Source organism: Onychomys torridus, chromosome 1, assembly GCF_903995425.1.
Source record: "Onychomys torridus chromosome 1, mOncTor1.1, whole genome shotgun sequence".
NCBI lineage: Eukaryota > Metazoa > Chordata > Mammalia > Rodentia > Cricetidae > Onychomys > Onychomys torridus.
The window spans coordinates 157,292,573-157,308,200 of record NC_050443.1 but is presented as its reverse complement, the minus strand read 5'-3'; the positions used below and the strand labels follow the sequence as shown (position 1 = coordinate 157,308,200).

Sequence of the window (15,628 nt, the reverse complement as noted above, 5' to 3'; positions counted from 1 at the left end):
TCCAAAAATAAAGAAAAATACCAACTAGATTTTTAAGAAGAACAACAACAATATAACTAAATATATTTTTGAAAATACAGGCACAATTATAGATCTCATTACTATCTACTCAGTACTGTGATGGAATATAAAATTAGGATTTCCATTCTTGATTTAAGAAATTTTCTATTTGTAAATTTATACAAGCAGGAAAAGTAGGAGATACTAAAATAGAAAGATGTAAGAAATGCCAAGTGCAATATAAAATGTATCTTACTGCGTACAAGTAGGCACACTAACTGTAAATTCCTAATACAGGAAGTAGGGCTGGGGCTGGAACTATGGTTCAACAGGTAAAAGGGCTGGCCTTGTGTGCATGAGGCCCAGGATTCGATTCCAGCACCATACAAACCAGATTTGGTGTCACAAGCCTCTAATCCTAGAGAGAAGTTCCAGGTCAACCTTGGTCAGCTACACAGGCAAGTCAAGGCAAGGCTACAATGAGGCTGTATTTAAAAAAAAAAAAAAAAAAAAAGTTTCTTTCACTTCTGGTTATAGCTAAAATCTCTGAAAAATGAATGAAAACAGGGAAAACTGAAAAAGTTAAGATTTTACATGTTGGAGACATTATTTGCCTAGAGATAAAAACCAACAACCACCAAAACCCACGAGTCTAAATCTACCTCATAAGACACTTGGTTTTCAGCAATGTGCATGAAGTTTTCCACCACTGACTTCCCTAGCACAATTAAGCCAGCAAAGCCTCGCTCTGGAATCTGCAAAGTCCATCATAATAATTTAATTTCAAGATGTCAATCACAGATAAAACCCCACTGAAAATTAGTTACCCCAGCAATGGAGAGGGGCTGAGGCAGGAAAATCCCAACTGAGGTGGGGAGGGGGATGGGAGGGTGTTTAAGGCCAATCTCAACTACATAGCAGCCTTCTTATGAGGGAAAAGGGAGACTGACATCTTTCCAGATAATTACAGTGTTCTAGCAAACCATTCCCACAAAATACATGCTCTCAAGCATAAAAATCACATGAAAATGAGTCAACACCACCCCCCCCACACACACACACTCCACCAGAAGTTGCTGAGGATGTAACTCCGTAGGTGGGCTACTTGCCTAGTATGTGCAAGGCACATGGGTTCAATTAACATGGTAGCCTGGCGGTAGTGGTGCATGCCTTTAATCCCAGCACTGGGGAGGCTGAGCCAAGCGGATCTCTGTGAGTTCGAGGCCAGCCTGGTCTACTGAGCGAGATCCAGGACAGGCACCAAAACTACACAAAGAAACCCCTTCTCGGAAAAAAACTGAAAGAGGGGTTGGTGATGATGGAACATGGGATGGTGGACATTGATGAAAAGTGATGGAAGCTAGTCTGAGATAAACAGAAAGCTTTCCTAATTTCCTAGAGTGCAATAAGAATTTGGGCTAAAAGGCTGGGTTCTAATTCTAAGCACTATACTGCCTACTGGTTTTGTTTAAAGACAAGGTCTTGGTATGTAACCCCGGCTGATTTACTAGTAGTTGTGTAGCCCAGGCTGGCCTCGAACTCCTGGCTATCCTCCTGCCTCATCTTTTCTTAGTATTGGTGTTACGAGTGTGTACTTCCGATTCGGGATGCTTTAGGCAACGGAAACAAATACTATGAAAAATAATCATTTCTAACTTCAAGAATTCCCAAACTCGGCCGCTAAAACAGCTCCATGAGTAATGGCACTTTCCCTAAGCTTGACAACTTGAGTAGAATCCCCTGTATCCAGAAAGTGGGAAGAGAGAACTCCCAAAAGTTGTTCTCTGACCTCTTATGAGAGGATACATTCACACAGAGGTGCACACACACATGCGCGCACAAACACACACCTACACGCAATATTTTTTTTTTAAAAATCAAGAGTTCCCAAGCTAATGGAATAGCCTTAGATTCCACGCAAATGAACTTCGCAGATTTCTTCTACACCACACCTGTAGGAATACACCGCCACCCACTCCGTCCGAATCCTAGTAATCAATTATAAATCCTAGTAATGAATTATAAAAAAAATAATAGAGCGGTGGTTAACTGCTGTTCCAGATGAGGCGACTGAATTCATGGCATTATTGGTTGGTCAGACTTGGAAGCACAACGCTCCCAGGGTACGGAGTAACACTAAGACTGCCTCCTGGCCTGGAGCTCACAAAGCCACCCGGTTCTCCTTCCCTAGCGACAGATCAAAGCTGAGTCCCGCTGCCCCGGCCGCTGGAAGGCAGCCGCCCGCCGCCCTCTGCGCTCGCTCCCGACCCCGCCCCAGCCCCCCGCGCGGCCGGTGCGATACCTGGCGAAGAAATCCGCGAAGCCACCGCTCCGTCGAGCTCGAGCCGTGGTGCCCCCGGGGCCCAGCTCCGCCGCTGGCAGGGGTGCGGGCGGCCCCGCCGAGGGCAGGAGGTCGCCGACGCTCTGGCGGCGGCTCACCTCGAACGTGTTCCGAGAGCTGAAGCGGGCGTCGGGGAGGTCGGGGAGGTCGGGGCTGGGCTCCGCGCTCCCACCCGGCCTCGCGGCAGAGGTGGCGGCTGTGGGTTCCGGGTCATCGGTGTCCCCGGCCGCCAGACAGCAGCTCCGTAGCGGGTCCTCCAGCGGCGCGGCCCAGTCGTCCGGGCCGCCCGCACCGTCCACACCCTCGTCCGCGGCATCCAGCAGGCGGGGATGGCCGCAGGATCGGCGGCGACGCGCCTCCTCCGGGCCGCGACGGTCCTGGCGCAGCAAAAAGCCCGAGTCCCCGTTGGTCATGCTTGAGCGGCACGCTGCGGGGACAGCCGCCGCCTCTGCCCCGCCGAGCCCGGGCTGCAGCGGGCCCGCGGCCGCCGCGAGATACCGCTGCAGGAGCTGCCGCGGTGCTTCCTCCTCTCCAGCCTCCCCCGGCGACTCCGCGGCGACGGTGCCTCCGCCAAAACTGCCGGCGGCGAGGACGGTCTTCCCGTCCTGACCCATGGGCCCCGGGACTGGGAGCAGCTCGGCGTTTCTTCCCGAGCAGGCTCCGGCATCCTCGGGACCCATCATCTGAGGCGGCAGCGGCGGAGGAGGAGGACGGCCCTGCGCGCAGGGGCCGCGGCCACGGCCGCCGCAACGTTCCCGGACCCACCCCTCCCACCCGCCAGCTAGGGCAGTTGCCGGAGCCCGGGCACGCGCTAGGATCGCGCACGCGCACCAGAGGCCCCGGGCCGGCCGCGACCCGGCGCGTCCCCGAACCATAGAGACGGCAGCTAGAGCGACCCGGAGGACAATCTGGGATCGGCCAGCTGCCGCTGGAAGGCAGAGGATGGTTGGCGCGCTCGCAGGGTGACAATGCTTAGCAGGAGCGCAGGTACCACACACTTTGCCAAAAACTCACTTGATGCGATTCGTTTGTTGGAGCAAAATAACGAAGTTAGCCTAAGTCTTTCCATCTCGACAGTTTTTACCTTCTCTATCAACAGGGAGGAATTCTATTGCAGCCCTTCAGGTCTTCATTGCCCCCAGGACAGCCCCTTACTTACCCTTTCTATTCGTCTTTATCTGGTACCTCATGACAATCAACACGTTAGTTGTAATGTCACCTGGGTAAGGAGATGTAATGGAGTCTGAGCGAGGACCCTGTGGTAATGGATTAAAATAGAATGATAACCATTTGGTGGAAATAAATGTATTTAATGTACAAATCACAAGACAGATAATAACTAGCCACAGGAGCGATAGGAGAGCAGCCAGCAATTACAAAGCTATGAGACTAACGCGAAGAAATTGGAAACTGGATTGGGGCAAAACACTGGATAACTAACAGATAGTGAAAGTCCCAAAACTTCAATGGTGGAGGAGCCATTTATGTAAAGCACCAGGGTGTATCTTGAGTGACCTTACCTCCATAGAAGAATGAGGGTAAGGGTGGGGCAGAAACCCAATAGTGTTGGCATTTCTGAAGGGACAGTGAAGTTGTAGTAAAAGGCCTAAATAGACATTGTTGTCATAGGATGAAGCAGTAACTAGGGACCATTCATTCTACAAATGCCTATGAAAGTAAGTATAGAAATGGAATGATGTACTCTGCAAAACAGTACCGTAAAGTCTTTAAAGTTTTGCATATAAAATGTATACATGAGCCAGGCAGTGGTGGTGCACATTTTTAATCCAGCACTTGGGAGACAAGAGACAGGCTGATTTCCATGAGTTAGAGGCCAGCATCTACATAGCCTGGAAGGTTATACAGAGAAACCCTGTCTCCCCAGCCCCCCCCCCACAAAAAAAACAAAAAACAAAAACAAAAAAATAAAAGACAAACAAACATATATTTATGGATAGCTTTAAGAGTGAATATAACCTATTTGTTTAGTAATAAAATGTGCATCCATGTACCCACCATTCAGATTAAGAACTATCAAGTGTCTTTTATAATGAGTTTTTCTGTAAGCCTACACAGCAAAAGCATTATTATCAAGATCTTTCCAGAGGTAGGACAATAGCCCAGTTAGTTGGTCAAGTTGCCATGCAAGCATGAGGATGTTCAGTCTATCCTCAGGACTCATATAAAAAGCTGGTGTGGTAGAATGTCCTTGTAATCCTAGCACTGTAGAGGCAGATCCCTGGGAACCTCTAGCAACCAGCCTAGCCAAACCAGCTAGCCTTAGATCTCACTAAGAGACCATGTCTTGGGGTTGGTTGGGAATTTAGCTCAGTGGTAGTGCACTTGCCTAGCAAGCGCATTAAGAGACCATGTCTTGGGGTTGGGAATTTAGCTCAGTGGTAGTGCACTTGCCTAGCAAGCGCAAGGCCTGGGGTTCAATCCTTAGCTCAAAAAGAGAGAGAGAGAGAGAGAGAGAGAGAGAGAGAGAGAGACCATGTCTCAAACAATAAGGTGAACAGTTCCAAAGGAATAATACCTGAAGTTTGTTGATGGAGTTTCTCTGTCTCACCAGCTGGCTCCCAAATAATCACAAAGAGACTTATTATTGATTATAAATGTTCAGCTGATAGCTTAGGCTTGTTACTAACTAGCTCTTACATCTTAAATTAACAGGTCTTTAATTTTCATTTTTCTTTCATTTTTTTGTTGTTTGTTTGGTTTTTTTTTTGGGGGGGGGTGGACAGGGTTTCTCTGTGTAATAGCCCTAGCTGTTGCGGAATATTATTTTAAGGTGTTACTTTTGTTTATATTGCATTTGTTTAACTCTGTGAAGCTGTATGCTTGTCTAAAACACCTGATGGCATAATAAAGCTCTGAATGGCCAATAATGAGGCAGGAAAAAGGATAGGCAGGGCTGGCAGGCAGAAAGAGTATATAGAAGGAGAAATCTGGAAAGAGAAAAGATCAAAGAAGTAGCCAGAGAAGGAGGAGGACTCCAGGGGCCAGCTACCCAGCAACACAGCAAGCCACAGAGTAAGAGTAGATTTATAGAAGAGAATGGGAACAACTCAGAGGCAAAAGGTAGACGGGATAATTTAAAGTTAAGGAGAGCTGGCAAGAAACAAGCCCAGCTGAGGCCGAGCATTTATAGTTAAGAATTAAGCCTCTGTGTGAAATTATTTGGGAGCTGGGTGGTGGGCCCTCCAAAAGAGCAAAAACAAACACCACCACCTAGCTGTCCTGGAACTAGCTCTGTAGACCAGGTTGTCCTTGAACTCACAGAGATCCACCTGCCTCTGTCTCCTGAGTGCTGGGATTAAAGGCATGTGCCACCACTGCCCTGCAAATTAACCCATATTTCTTATCTATGCTCTATCAAGTGGTGGTACCTTTTTTCAGCACAGCATGTTCATCTCTTGCTGCCTCTGTGTCTGGCTCATGACTTCCCATGACTCCACCATTTTTCTTCCCATCATCCTCTTAGTTTGGCTCTCCCACCTAACCTCTTCCTGCCTAGCTGTTAGCTAGTTGGCCAGCCAGATCTTTATTAAGACCATGAGAGTAATACATATTCACAATATACAAAAAAGGATTATTCCACAGCAGAAGTTGACCTCTGGCCTTCCTAGGCACCAGTGTATACTTATCCTATACATAGGAACACACAGACACCCGCACATACATATACAAAGATCTTTCAAAAGGAAAAAATAAACAACAAAGAAATGTGTATGAGCCATACATACTGATAGGAATCCTATAGCTGTTATGGGTGCAGTACCCAGAATAATATGAAATAATAAGTCAATAGGTAGAATACACCTATAATCACAGAACTCTCTAGGATGAGGCAAGAGAATCTCAAGTTCAAGGCAACATTTGAGGACAGCATGAGCTACCTAGCAAAATTCTGTCTCAAGAAAATAAATTTATAACTCAATATTTAAAAAGACAACCCAATTTTATAATGAGCTTATACTGTAATCCCAGCATTTGGAAGGCTGAAACAGGAGGATTGTTTGACTACATAGTGAGTTCCAGGCCAACAGGGGCTACAGTGTGAGATAGTTTGTTTTAAAAAAAAAAGGGGGGGAGGTATAAAATTTTGAATATATGTTTTTCTGGAGATGATGTGTTAAATGGAATATTAATAAGCATATCATCATTAAGTTATTTGGGAGTGACAAATCAAAGCTATGAGATAGCACTTTTCACCCACTAATGAAAGAAAGGAAGAAAGAAAGAGAGAGAGAGAGAGGGAGAGGGAGAGAGAAAGAGAGAGAGGGGGGGAGGGAGGGAGGGAGGGAGGGAGGGAGAGAGAGAGAGAGAGAGAGAGAGAGAGAGAGAGAGAGAGAGAGAGAGAGAAGGAGAAGGAAAAGAAAGAGGACAAGTGTGATGTGGTACTCCTGAAATCCCAGCTCTCTGGAGGCTTCAAAAGGAGAATCAGGAATTAGAGGCTGGCCTGTGCTACACAGCAAGACTGATTCAAAATAACAATAAATAAACTTTTTAAAAAATTCTGTGTTATCTGGTAACATTTTATCCAGTTTTACAAAGAAAAGTCTCCTTATAAGATACATTATATCCTTTATGTGGTCCCTCATAAATTATTTTGCTGTGCCTGTAGTCAAGGACAGTACAGAGGCCTCAAGTTCTTTATACCCTTCTTTTAAAAATTATTATTTATTATTATTACTATTGTTTACCAGTCTGTAATCAGGCTTACACCAGTAGTGCTTTCTTTTACCTACTGAACCATCTTGTGGGTTCTTCATACTTTCTCCTGATATACTGGATTCCCAAAGAGCATCTAAGTATAAGGCACCTTCTACAGCGTTAAATCACTTCCAATACTATCCACAGACCCTTAGAGCAATGTTACTCAAACTTTGAAACATATCAGAAACACTTAGGATTAAACACACACACAAACACACACACTCACACACACACACATACACACATTTTCTCTCTCTCTCTCTCTCTCCCCCTGATGCCTGGGTCAGACCAATTAAGTATATAACTATCTTCAGTGGTGAATAGACTAAATAACCATATCATCAGTATGTCCCTTTGGAAATAGATTGAAATATGAATAATAAATTTGATATAAAAATTTTAAAGTAAGCTCTGTAATGTAGTAGAAATATATGGTCTTGCAAAACTATGCAATTTGGTTTGCTACTGAAATCATCTCCAACTTCTGCAAATAATTTAAATTCCATACATTCCTGGTAAAACTCCATCTGGTAAAAAGGGTGACTGGGATCACAGTTGTGGATTATAGTAAGATAATAGGTATTGTAAAGATGCATATTGCAGATTAACTCAGCAGGGTGAGGTATGAGTGGGAAATGAAAGATAGAAAGATCACAGAGCAGCTGCTGTTTGGTAAGCCACAGTGGGACAAACCACAGACCAAGAGATAGAGGAAATGCTTTAAAAACACACAATGATCCTTTAGTGGAGCGATTCATGCCACATATTAGAAGTAATTGTAATCTTACCCCTGGGACTCTGTCATAAGGAAACCATTCCAAAGAAAAGATAACAGCTGTGCAGAGATGCTTATAGCTAAATGCTTTAGAGTCAAAAATCCTAATTTACCCAAATAGTCAGCAATATGAGAAGTGCAGGCCAATCTATGTATATCAAAGACAAGAAAGAGAAAAGCAAAAATACGAAAAAAAAAAAAAACCAAACAAACAAACTAACAAATCTATGCTAAATAAAAGTAAGGATGTGTGCCAGGCATGATGGCACATGCCTTTGGTCCTAGCATTCAGGAGGCAGAAGTAGGTGGATCTCTGAGTTCAAGGCCAGCCAGGTTTACAAAGGTAGTCAAAGGAAGTTTCAGGATAGCCAGGACCACACTGAGAAACCCTGTCTTGTTAAAAAAAAAAAAAAAAGAAAAAGAAAAAAAAAAAAAGATGTGTAATTAAATGCTATAATTATAATGAAGTGTAAAATTATGTATCTATAAAGGACAAAACAGTTTGCCATGAAAAGGGAAAGGATGCATTCTTTATTTTATACTTGTTGTTGATTTTATTTTTGTTTGTTTGTGTTTTGAGATAGAGGCTCATGTAGCCCCAGCTGACTTCAAACTCATTATGTAGCTGAGGGTGGTCTTGAATTCCTAATCCTCTTATCTTCATCTCTCAAGTTTTGAGAATATAGATTCTCAGTATACATTACCATGCCCAGCTTATACTTCTTTCAGAACATTTAAAAATATACTTTATTTTATGTGTATGTGTGTCAGCGTGAATATGAATTCACCACGTGCTTGCAGGATCCCTCTGTGATCAGAAAAGGCTCAATTCCCCAGGAACTGGAGTTGCAGTTGTGATTGGTTGTGAGCTGCCATGTGAGTGCTGGAAACCAAACCCAGGTCCTCCGCAAGAGCAGTAAATGCTCTTAACCACTGAGCCATCTCTCCAGCCTCTATGAAAATTTTAAATTGAGGCTGGGTGGTGGCGGCACACAACTTTAATCCCAGTTCTTGAGAGGCAGAGGCAGGTGGATCTCTCTGAGTTCGAGGCCAGCCTGGTCTACAGAGCGAGTTCCAAGACTGCCAGGGTTACACAAAGAAAATCTGTCTCAAAAAAACAAAATAAAAAAAGTTAAATTGATTAAATGTTATCTCTTTAAAAGATGCTCTGGGGGCTGGAGATGGCTCAGTGGTTAAGAGCACTGATTGCTTTTCCAGTGGACCCAGGTTCCATTCCCAGAACCCACATGGCACCTCACAACTGTCTGAAGCTCCAGTTCCAGGTGACCTGACACTCGTGCAAAATACCAACGCACATAAAAAATAAAATAAAATAAATGCTCGAAGTATAGTTAGTTCTAAATGAATGCCATAACTACAGATTGTGAAGTAATGCAAATAATTTTGTATTGCAACAGGACATTAAGCTGCATTTGAAAAGAAAAGGACCTCTAAGGCCATATTTAAAAGCTATGGGGGGGGGGGGCTAACAAAATGGTTCATCTGTTGAAGGTCCTTCCTTACTGCCAAGCCTAACAATATGAGCTTGTCCCTGAGACACACATAGCAGAAGGAGGGTACCAACTTCTACAAGTTGTTCTCTGACCTTACATACAGGTACATACATAAATAAATGTAAATTTGAAGTTACTCTGTGAACTTGAGGCCAGCCTGGTTCAAGGTGAAGTCCCATGGTAGTCTGAATGTATTTGGCTCCCATAATCTAATAGGCAGTAGCAGTATTAGGAGGTGTGTCTTTATTGGAATAAGTATGGCCTTAGAAGGAGGTGGGCTTTGAGGTTTCCTATGCTCAGCATACTGCCCAGTATCTGAGTTGACTTCCTGTTGCCTGCAAGATATAGCACTCTCAGCTCCAGCACCACATCTGCCAGCATGCTCCCCATCATGATGATGATGGACTGAACCTCTGAAACTATAAGTGAGCCACCCCAATTAAATGTTTTCTTTATAAGAGTTACCATGGGGTTGGGGATTTAGCTCAGTGGTAGAGTGCTCGCCTAGTAAGGCCCTGAGTTCGATCTTCAGCTCAAAACAAAACAACAAAAACAAACAACAAAAAAAGAGTTGCCATGGTCCTGGTGTCTTCACAGCAATGAAAACCCTAACTAAGATAAGCCCTGTCTCAAAAAAAAATTTGTTTAATTATAGATGTCTAAAAATAATGGTAGGGGCTGGCTTTGTAACTCAGATGTTAGAGAGCTTGGCTGGATTGTACAAAGCCCTAGGTCTGATTCCCCAGCACCACATAAATGAAGCATGGTGGTACAAACTAGTCAGTAATCCAAAATACAGAGGAGGTGAGGCAGAGGAAGGAGACCCAAAAGTTCAAGGTCACCTTCATCTACTAGCAAGCTTGGGCTACATGAGACTTTCTCTCAGATAAACAAAACAAAAACAAAATATAACAAATGAAAGTAAGAAATAGCTGCAACTGTTACAATCCAATGAAAGTTTTTACATAAATTGAGTATGAGAAATCTGAAGTTTGTTAAATGTTTCTATTTTTGGTAACAGCTGGTGTCAGGCCTTGTTTTTCTGTTGGCTTAGCAGCTGCGCATGTTATCGTCTGCCACCCGACCCAAGGCCCTACTTTGTGGCCTGGTGGGGCTTCCAGTCCTGCAGCCCTGGCTCTGCTGCAGCTGTATTTTGTAGGTTTAAATTAAGTCTCTACCATTCTATATATCAATAAGACTCAGGAGTCAAAGGCTGGGGTGAAAACCTGCTAGCTCAGAGAGGCTGAGTAGCAACTAGCTAACCTTGCTTTTTGGCAGGAGACGTCCAAAAGAGTCACATCTCTTCCCTGGTCCCAGAACCAAAAGAGCTCAAACTCCAGTTCCCACCCTTTCCTTTCTGTGTGTCTTCTCTATCCAAATTGTTGGCTTCTCTATGGCCAATTCTGGTCAGCTAGTCGCTGGCTCCACCCCCTGATTCAAGGTATAACTTTATTGGGTAGTCTCAGGTGTCAGGGTGCTATCAAAATATCCCACAATAAGACCTGGAGCCAATTCCACATTTCTATTATTCTTTCAATGACACATTTTTAAAACCACACTTTAATGCCCAAGCAGTAGAGGTGCATACCTTTAATCTCAGCAGAGGCAAAGGCAGGCAGATCTCTGTGAGTTAGAGGCCAGCCTGATCTACAGAGCAAGTTCCAGGACAGCCAGGGCTACACAGAGAAATCCTGTCTCCAAAAACAAAACAAAACAGAACCCCACAGTTGAAGGCCAGAAGAAGTAGCACATGACTTTAATCCCTGAACTCTGGAAGCAGAAACAGGCCTGGAACTTGAGATTTAGGCTAGTAGTCGGATCTACACAGCAAGTTCCAGCCCTCTCTCAAAATAATTAACTAATTAAAGTAAAAGGAAAAAATTACTTTTAAATCCAATAGAATACCAAACAAAACATCCCACCAAACCTAAAAGCACAAATATAACTATAGTTCCAATACCCAGAAATAATCAGTTAATATTAGCTATTAAGCTGAGGGTATAGCTCATTGTTACAGTATATGCTTAGCAAGTATAAGGCCCTGGGTTCAATCTACTTCTTATCTGCCTTAGTGACAGATGACCCTATGAAGTATTGGGAAATGTGTGGGTTGAATGGGGAGCTTGGAAAAGCATACGAAGTGTGGACTAAAAGGTAATTGCCTTAGTTAGGGCTGCTATTGCTGTGATAAACCACCCTGGGTTTATTTCATCTTATAACTCTCACACCTCACTCCATCACTGAGGGAAGTCAGGGCAGTGATCTGGAAGCAGGAATTGAGGCAGAGGCCACAGCACTGCCCACAGTGGGGCATGTTCCTCCCACTTCAACTATCAATCAAGAACATGCCCCCCCAAAACAAAAAAATAAGATAAAAATAAAAAAAGAGCACACCCAACAGGCATGCCAAAAGCAGGTCTGGAACTGGGGCTCCTTCTTCCCAAAGGACTCCAGCTTGTGTAAAGTTGATACATAGCCAGCACAGTAATCTTGTAGCATTTTAAATGCTTAGGAAAAGACAAGCAAAATATCCACTAGAAAATGGTGATTCCCTTTAACGTATAGTTTCATAATATAAATACCTGCGGGGATCTAGTCTGCAAGGGAGCCTCTTACACTGGTGGCTCGGTTGTGGTTTTTGTTTGTTTTCATACACAATTGAACATGTAGGGACTGAGGAAGGAAAGAGAGTAGCATGCAGGAGAAGAGTGGCCAAACAGAAGGAAGGTGGCCACTGAACAGTACCTTGAACCTAAGTCACAAAGCAAATCTATAGGAAACAGCTCTCCGTGGGATGGAAGTAAAAGCGGGCTAGACTTAAAATCTAGGTGCATGGATCTCATACTCAAAGGCCATTAAAAAGTGATAAAGCTGTTGAATATTAGACAACAGTAAACAGCACTGCTCATAGGGAAGTACAGAGTACAGTGTATAATCCACTTAAAAACATTAAAAATCAGTTTCACAGACATAAAAAATTCTGCTGGCATAGTTTGACCCATGGTCCCCCAGTCTGTATCTATGACTCCTTTAAATTCTAGAGGAAAAAGCTGACCATGTCAGATAGATAGATAGATAGATAGCACGGCATGGTGGTCTAGGCCTTCTATCCCAGCAGAAGGGTCTCTGTGAGTTCAATGACAGCCTGATCTACATATGAGCACCTGGACAGCCAGGACTACAAAGACACCCTGTCTCCAAAAAAAAAAAAAAAAAAAAGGCAAAACAAACAAAAACTACCTGGAGGAACCACAATGCTTGAAAACAACAACAATTAATGGGATTGCTTTTTTTCTTATTTTAAGGATTCGTCCTCGTAATTCATCAGTAAGTTTAATATTTCTTAATTCTTTCTAGGTATAAACACTGACCTATTTGTTAGGGATAATAAGTCACTATCTCTGTACAGGTCCTATTAAGTCTTATGAATGCAGTCACATGATGTACAAAATCAGCCCGTGATTTATTTATTTGTTTTTAATAATTTATTTTTATTTTATGAGCATTGGTGTTTTGCCTGTATGTATGTCTGTGTGTGGGTGTCAGATTCCCTGGAACTGGAGTTACAGACAGGCATGAGCTGCCATGTGGGTGCTGGGAATTGAACCTGGGTCCTCTGGAAGTGCAGCCTGTGCTCTTAATCACTGAGCCATCTCTCCAGACCCTCAGCCCATGATTTAAATCCCACCTCTTATGATCTCTAAGAGCAAACACACATGTACACGCACATGCAAATAAATCTTTTAAAAATTTCAAAAGTAACAACTGATAAATAAAACCAGCTAACCAACTAGAGGCAAGCAAACCAAAAATTCCACCAAATCCCAACCTACTCTTTACTGATAGAAAACTATGTCTTTGTGCCAGGTGGTGATGGCGTATGCCTTTAATCCCAGCACTAGAGAGGCAGAGGCAGGTGGATCTCTGTGAGTTCGAGGCCAGCCTGGTCTCCAAAGAGAGTTCCAGGAAAGGCGCAAAGCTACACAGAGAAACCTTGTCTCGAAAAAACAAAAAAAAAAAAAAAAAAGAAAACTATGTCTTTGAATTCAGTGCCTAGGTCTCGATACTCATTAATTTGTCTCTGATGGTTTAAAATATGTCTGGGGCTGATGAGATGGCTTTGCTAGTCAAAGCACTCTGAACCTGACAATCTGAGTTCAGTCCCTGAGATCCTTCCTATGGCACATTCCTCAGAAATTGAAACATTTCCTCCAGAAGGGAAGGAAGTGCCTAGGGTGGCAAACAGGAGATAAACAAAGGTCACTTGTCTGGAACAAACCCCAGAGCTATAAAAACTTGGAGGAATCTTGCAGGTCCCTGCACAAAAGCACAGGGAGTGAACAGTACCGGAGTGGAGACTGGAGCAAAGTGAAAGAGATGTTCTGACTGGAGCTTCCTGCAAGCTGTGGAGACCCCAGGGCTGCATTTCCCAGAGTCCTCACCCAGGATGCAGTGTATTTCCTGGTGCTGCAGCTGTTATCCCTTCACCCACTCCTGCTAATGACCACGATAAAAAAACTCATTAGCTCACCAAATTGAATACTGATATAATTGTTACTTTGGTCTGTCATGGGCTCCCTTTCTGGTGGTGGTGGTGGTGGTAGTGGTGGTGGTGTGTGTGTTGCTCCAGGAAAAGTCTGTCACACACACACTACAGACCCATGTGGTAGAAGAAGAGAACTCCTCTGACCTCCATATTCATGTGGTGACATAAATTTACACACACACACACACACACACACACACACACACACACGTGCACGCTTTTAAATGTCCACAATTTTATCTTACTTTGTTGTGACAGGAATCAAATTCAGGGCCTAGCATATACTAGGAAAATACTCTTAACATTTGACCTCTGCACCTAGCCCAACATCCCCAACTTCTGATATCCCTTCAAGAATCCAGGTTTAGCTCCTCCACCCCTGAGTGCAGTGTGAAGTAAGGAATGGCAGAAACAATGACATCCATATCTGGGTCTTAAAAACATGAGCTGACCCCCTTCTTCTTTCTTAGATAGGACCTCAGGAGAAGTCAGCTGCTCTGTCATGAAGACATTCACATTGTCCAATGGAGAGAGTCACAGAGAAACAAGCCTTTTTGCTACAGCCACAAAACTCAGAATGGTAGCTAATCCTTGAGCCCCACTCATTGAAGCCTTCAATCGATCACAGCTTTGATAGGACCTAAATTGCAATCTCTGCAATCAGAACAAGTCTGCTAAGCCACTCCTCAACCTGATCTCACAGAAGTAGTGTGAAATATAAACATCTATTAGTATTTTAAAGTGATGACTTAATACATAATTTAGTTACTAGAACCAACACATTAAATCATTATGTAAATTTTAAAGTGTAACTGTTTTGTGGTCTCTTTTAATTGCCTCTTTCCCTTCCCCCTCTTTACATATATATATTTTAAAGATTTATTTATATTTGATATGTATATGCATGTTTTGGCTGTATGTATGTATGTGCACCATGTGGATGATTGGTGCTCATCTCCACGTATTCATCAGAAGAGGGTATCAGATTCCCTAGAACTGAAGTTATGGATGATTGTGAGCCACGTGGGTCCTCTGGAAGAGCAACAAATGCTCTTAACCACTGAGCCATTTCTCCAGCCTCCCACTTCCTATATTTTGCCTCTTTAAAAGACTATAAAATCCCTTTTATTTTGGTAATTATACAGTCTTACACAGGTTCAAGGTGGCTCAGTGGCCAAAGGTACTTGCTGCCAAGCTTAACAACCTGAATTCAATCTCTGGGATCCACATGGTAGAAGACTAACACCCACAAGTTGTCATCGGAACCCCACAGGTCACGGTCACACACACACACACACACACACACACACACACACACACACACACCACAAAATAAATGAATAGTTGAATAGTTAAATAAATAAATATAATTTAAAAAATAACTTCTAAGACTTTTTCCTTCTTCAGTGGATTAAAGAAAGATATAAAGATATTCTTTAGCCGTAGGTCTTTTTTTTCCTGTTTGACATATTGGAGAGATATTTTGGATCATTCAGATCTTTGATCAACTTCATAGATAAGTATTTTATGTATCATTTATATGCTGAAGTAGATTTTAAATGCATTTAAGAGCACCAGCTTGGAAAATAAAGGAAAACATTAAAAGCATAAATTCCACCCAAGCAGAGCTTCAGCATACATGTGGATAAGCCTATGAGCAGAACATTTCCTACTTGTAACCAGAGCAAGGACTTGTGTTTGTTGATAGGTGTGGTGGAGAATGCATTAGAATA

The 15,628-nt window shown here is 43.2% G+C and overlaps 2 protein-coding genes across 3 annotated transcripts in view; one reads left to right on the top strand and one right to left on the bottom strand.

Annotated features, from left to right (window-relative positions):
* Tbc1d12 (TBC1 domain family member 12) overlaps nucleotides 1–3,207 on the bottom strand; it is a 93,607-nt gene extending 90,400 nt beyond the window's left edge. For both annotated transcript variants that reach the window (XM_036168312.1, XM_036168321.1), the window contains exon 1: nucleotides 2,303–3,207. In XM_036168312.1, the coding sequence (XP_036024205.1) occupies nucleotides 2,303–3,024 (722 nt within the window). In that variant the 5' untranslated portion in view covers nucleotides 3,025–3,207. The remainder of the gene's footprint in view (nucleotides 1–2,302) is intronic.
* An 18-nt stretch (nucleotides 3,208–3,225) lies between these two features.
* The window catches only part of Noc3l (NOC3 like DNA replication regulator), a 49,375-nt gene continuing 36,972 nt past the window's right edge, over nucleotides 3,226–15,628 (top strand). The window contains exon 1 of the mRNA XM_036168301.1: nucleotides 3,226–3,328. The gene's annotated coding sequence lies outside the window, so the exon portion shown is untranslated. The remainder of the gene's footprint in view (nucleotides 3,329–15,628) is intronic.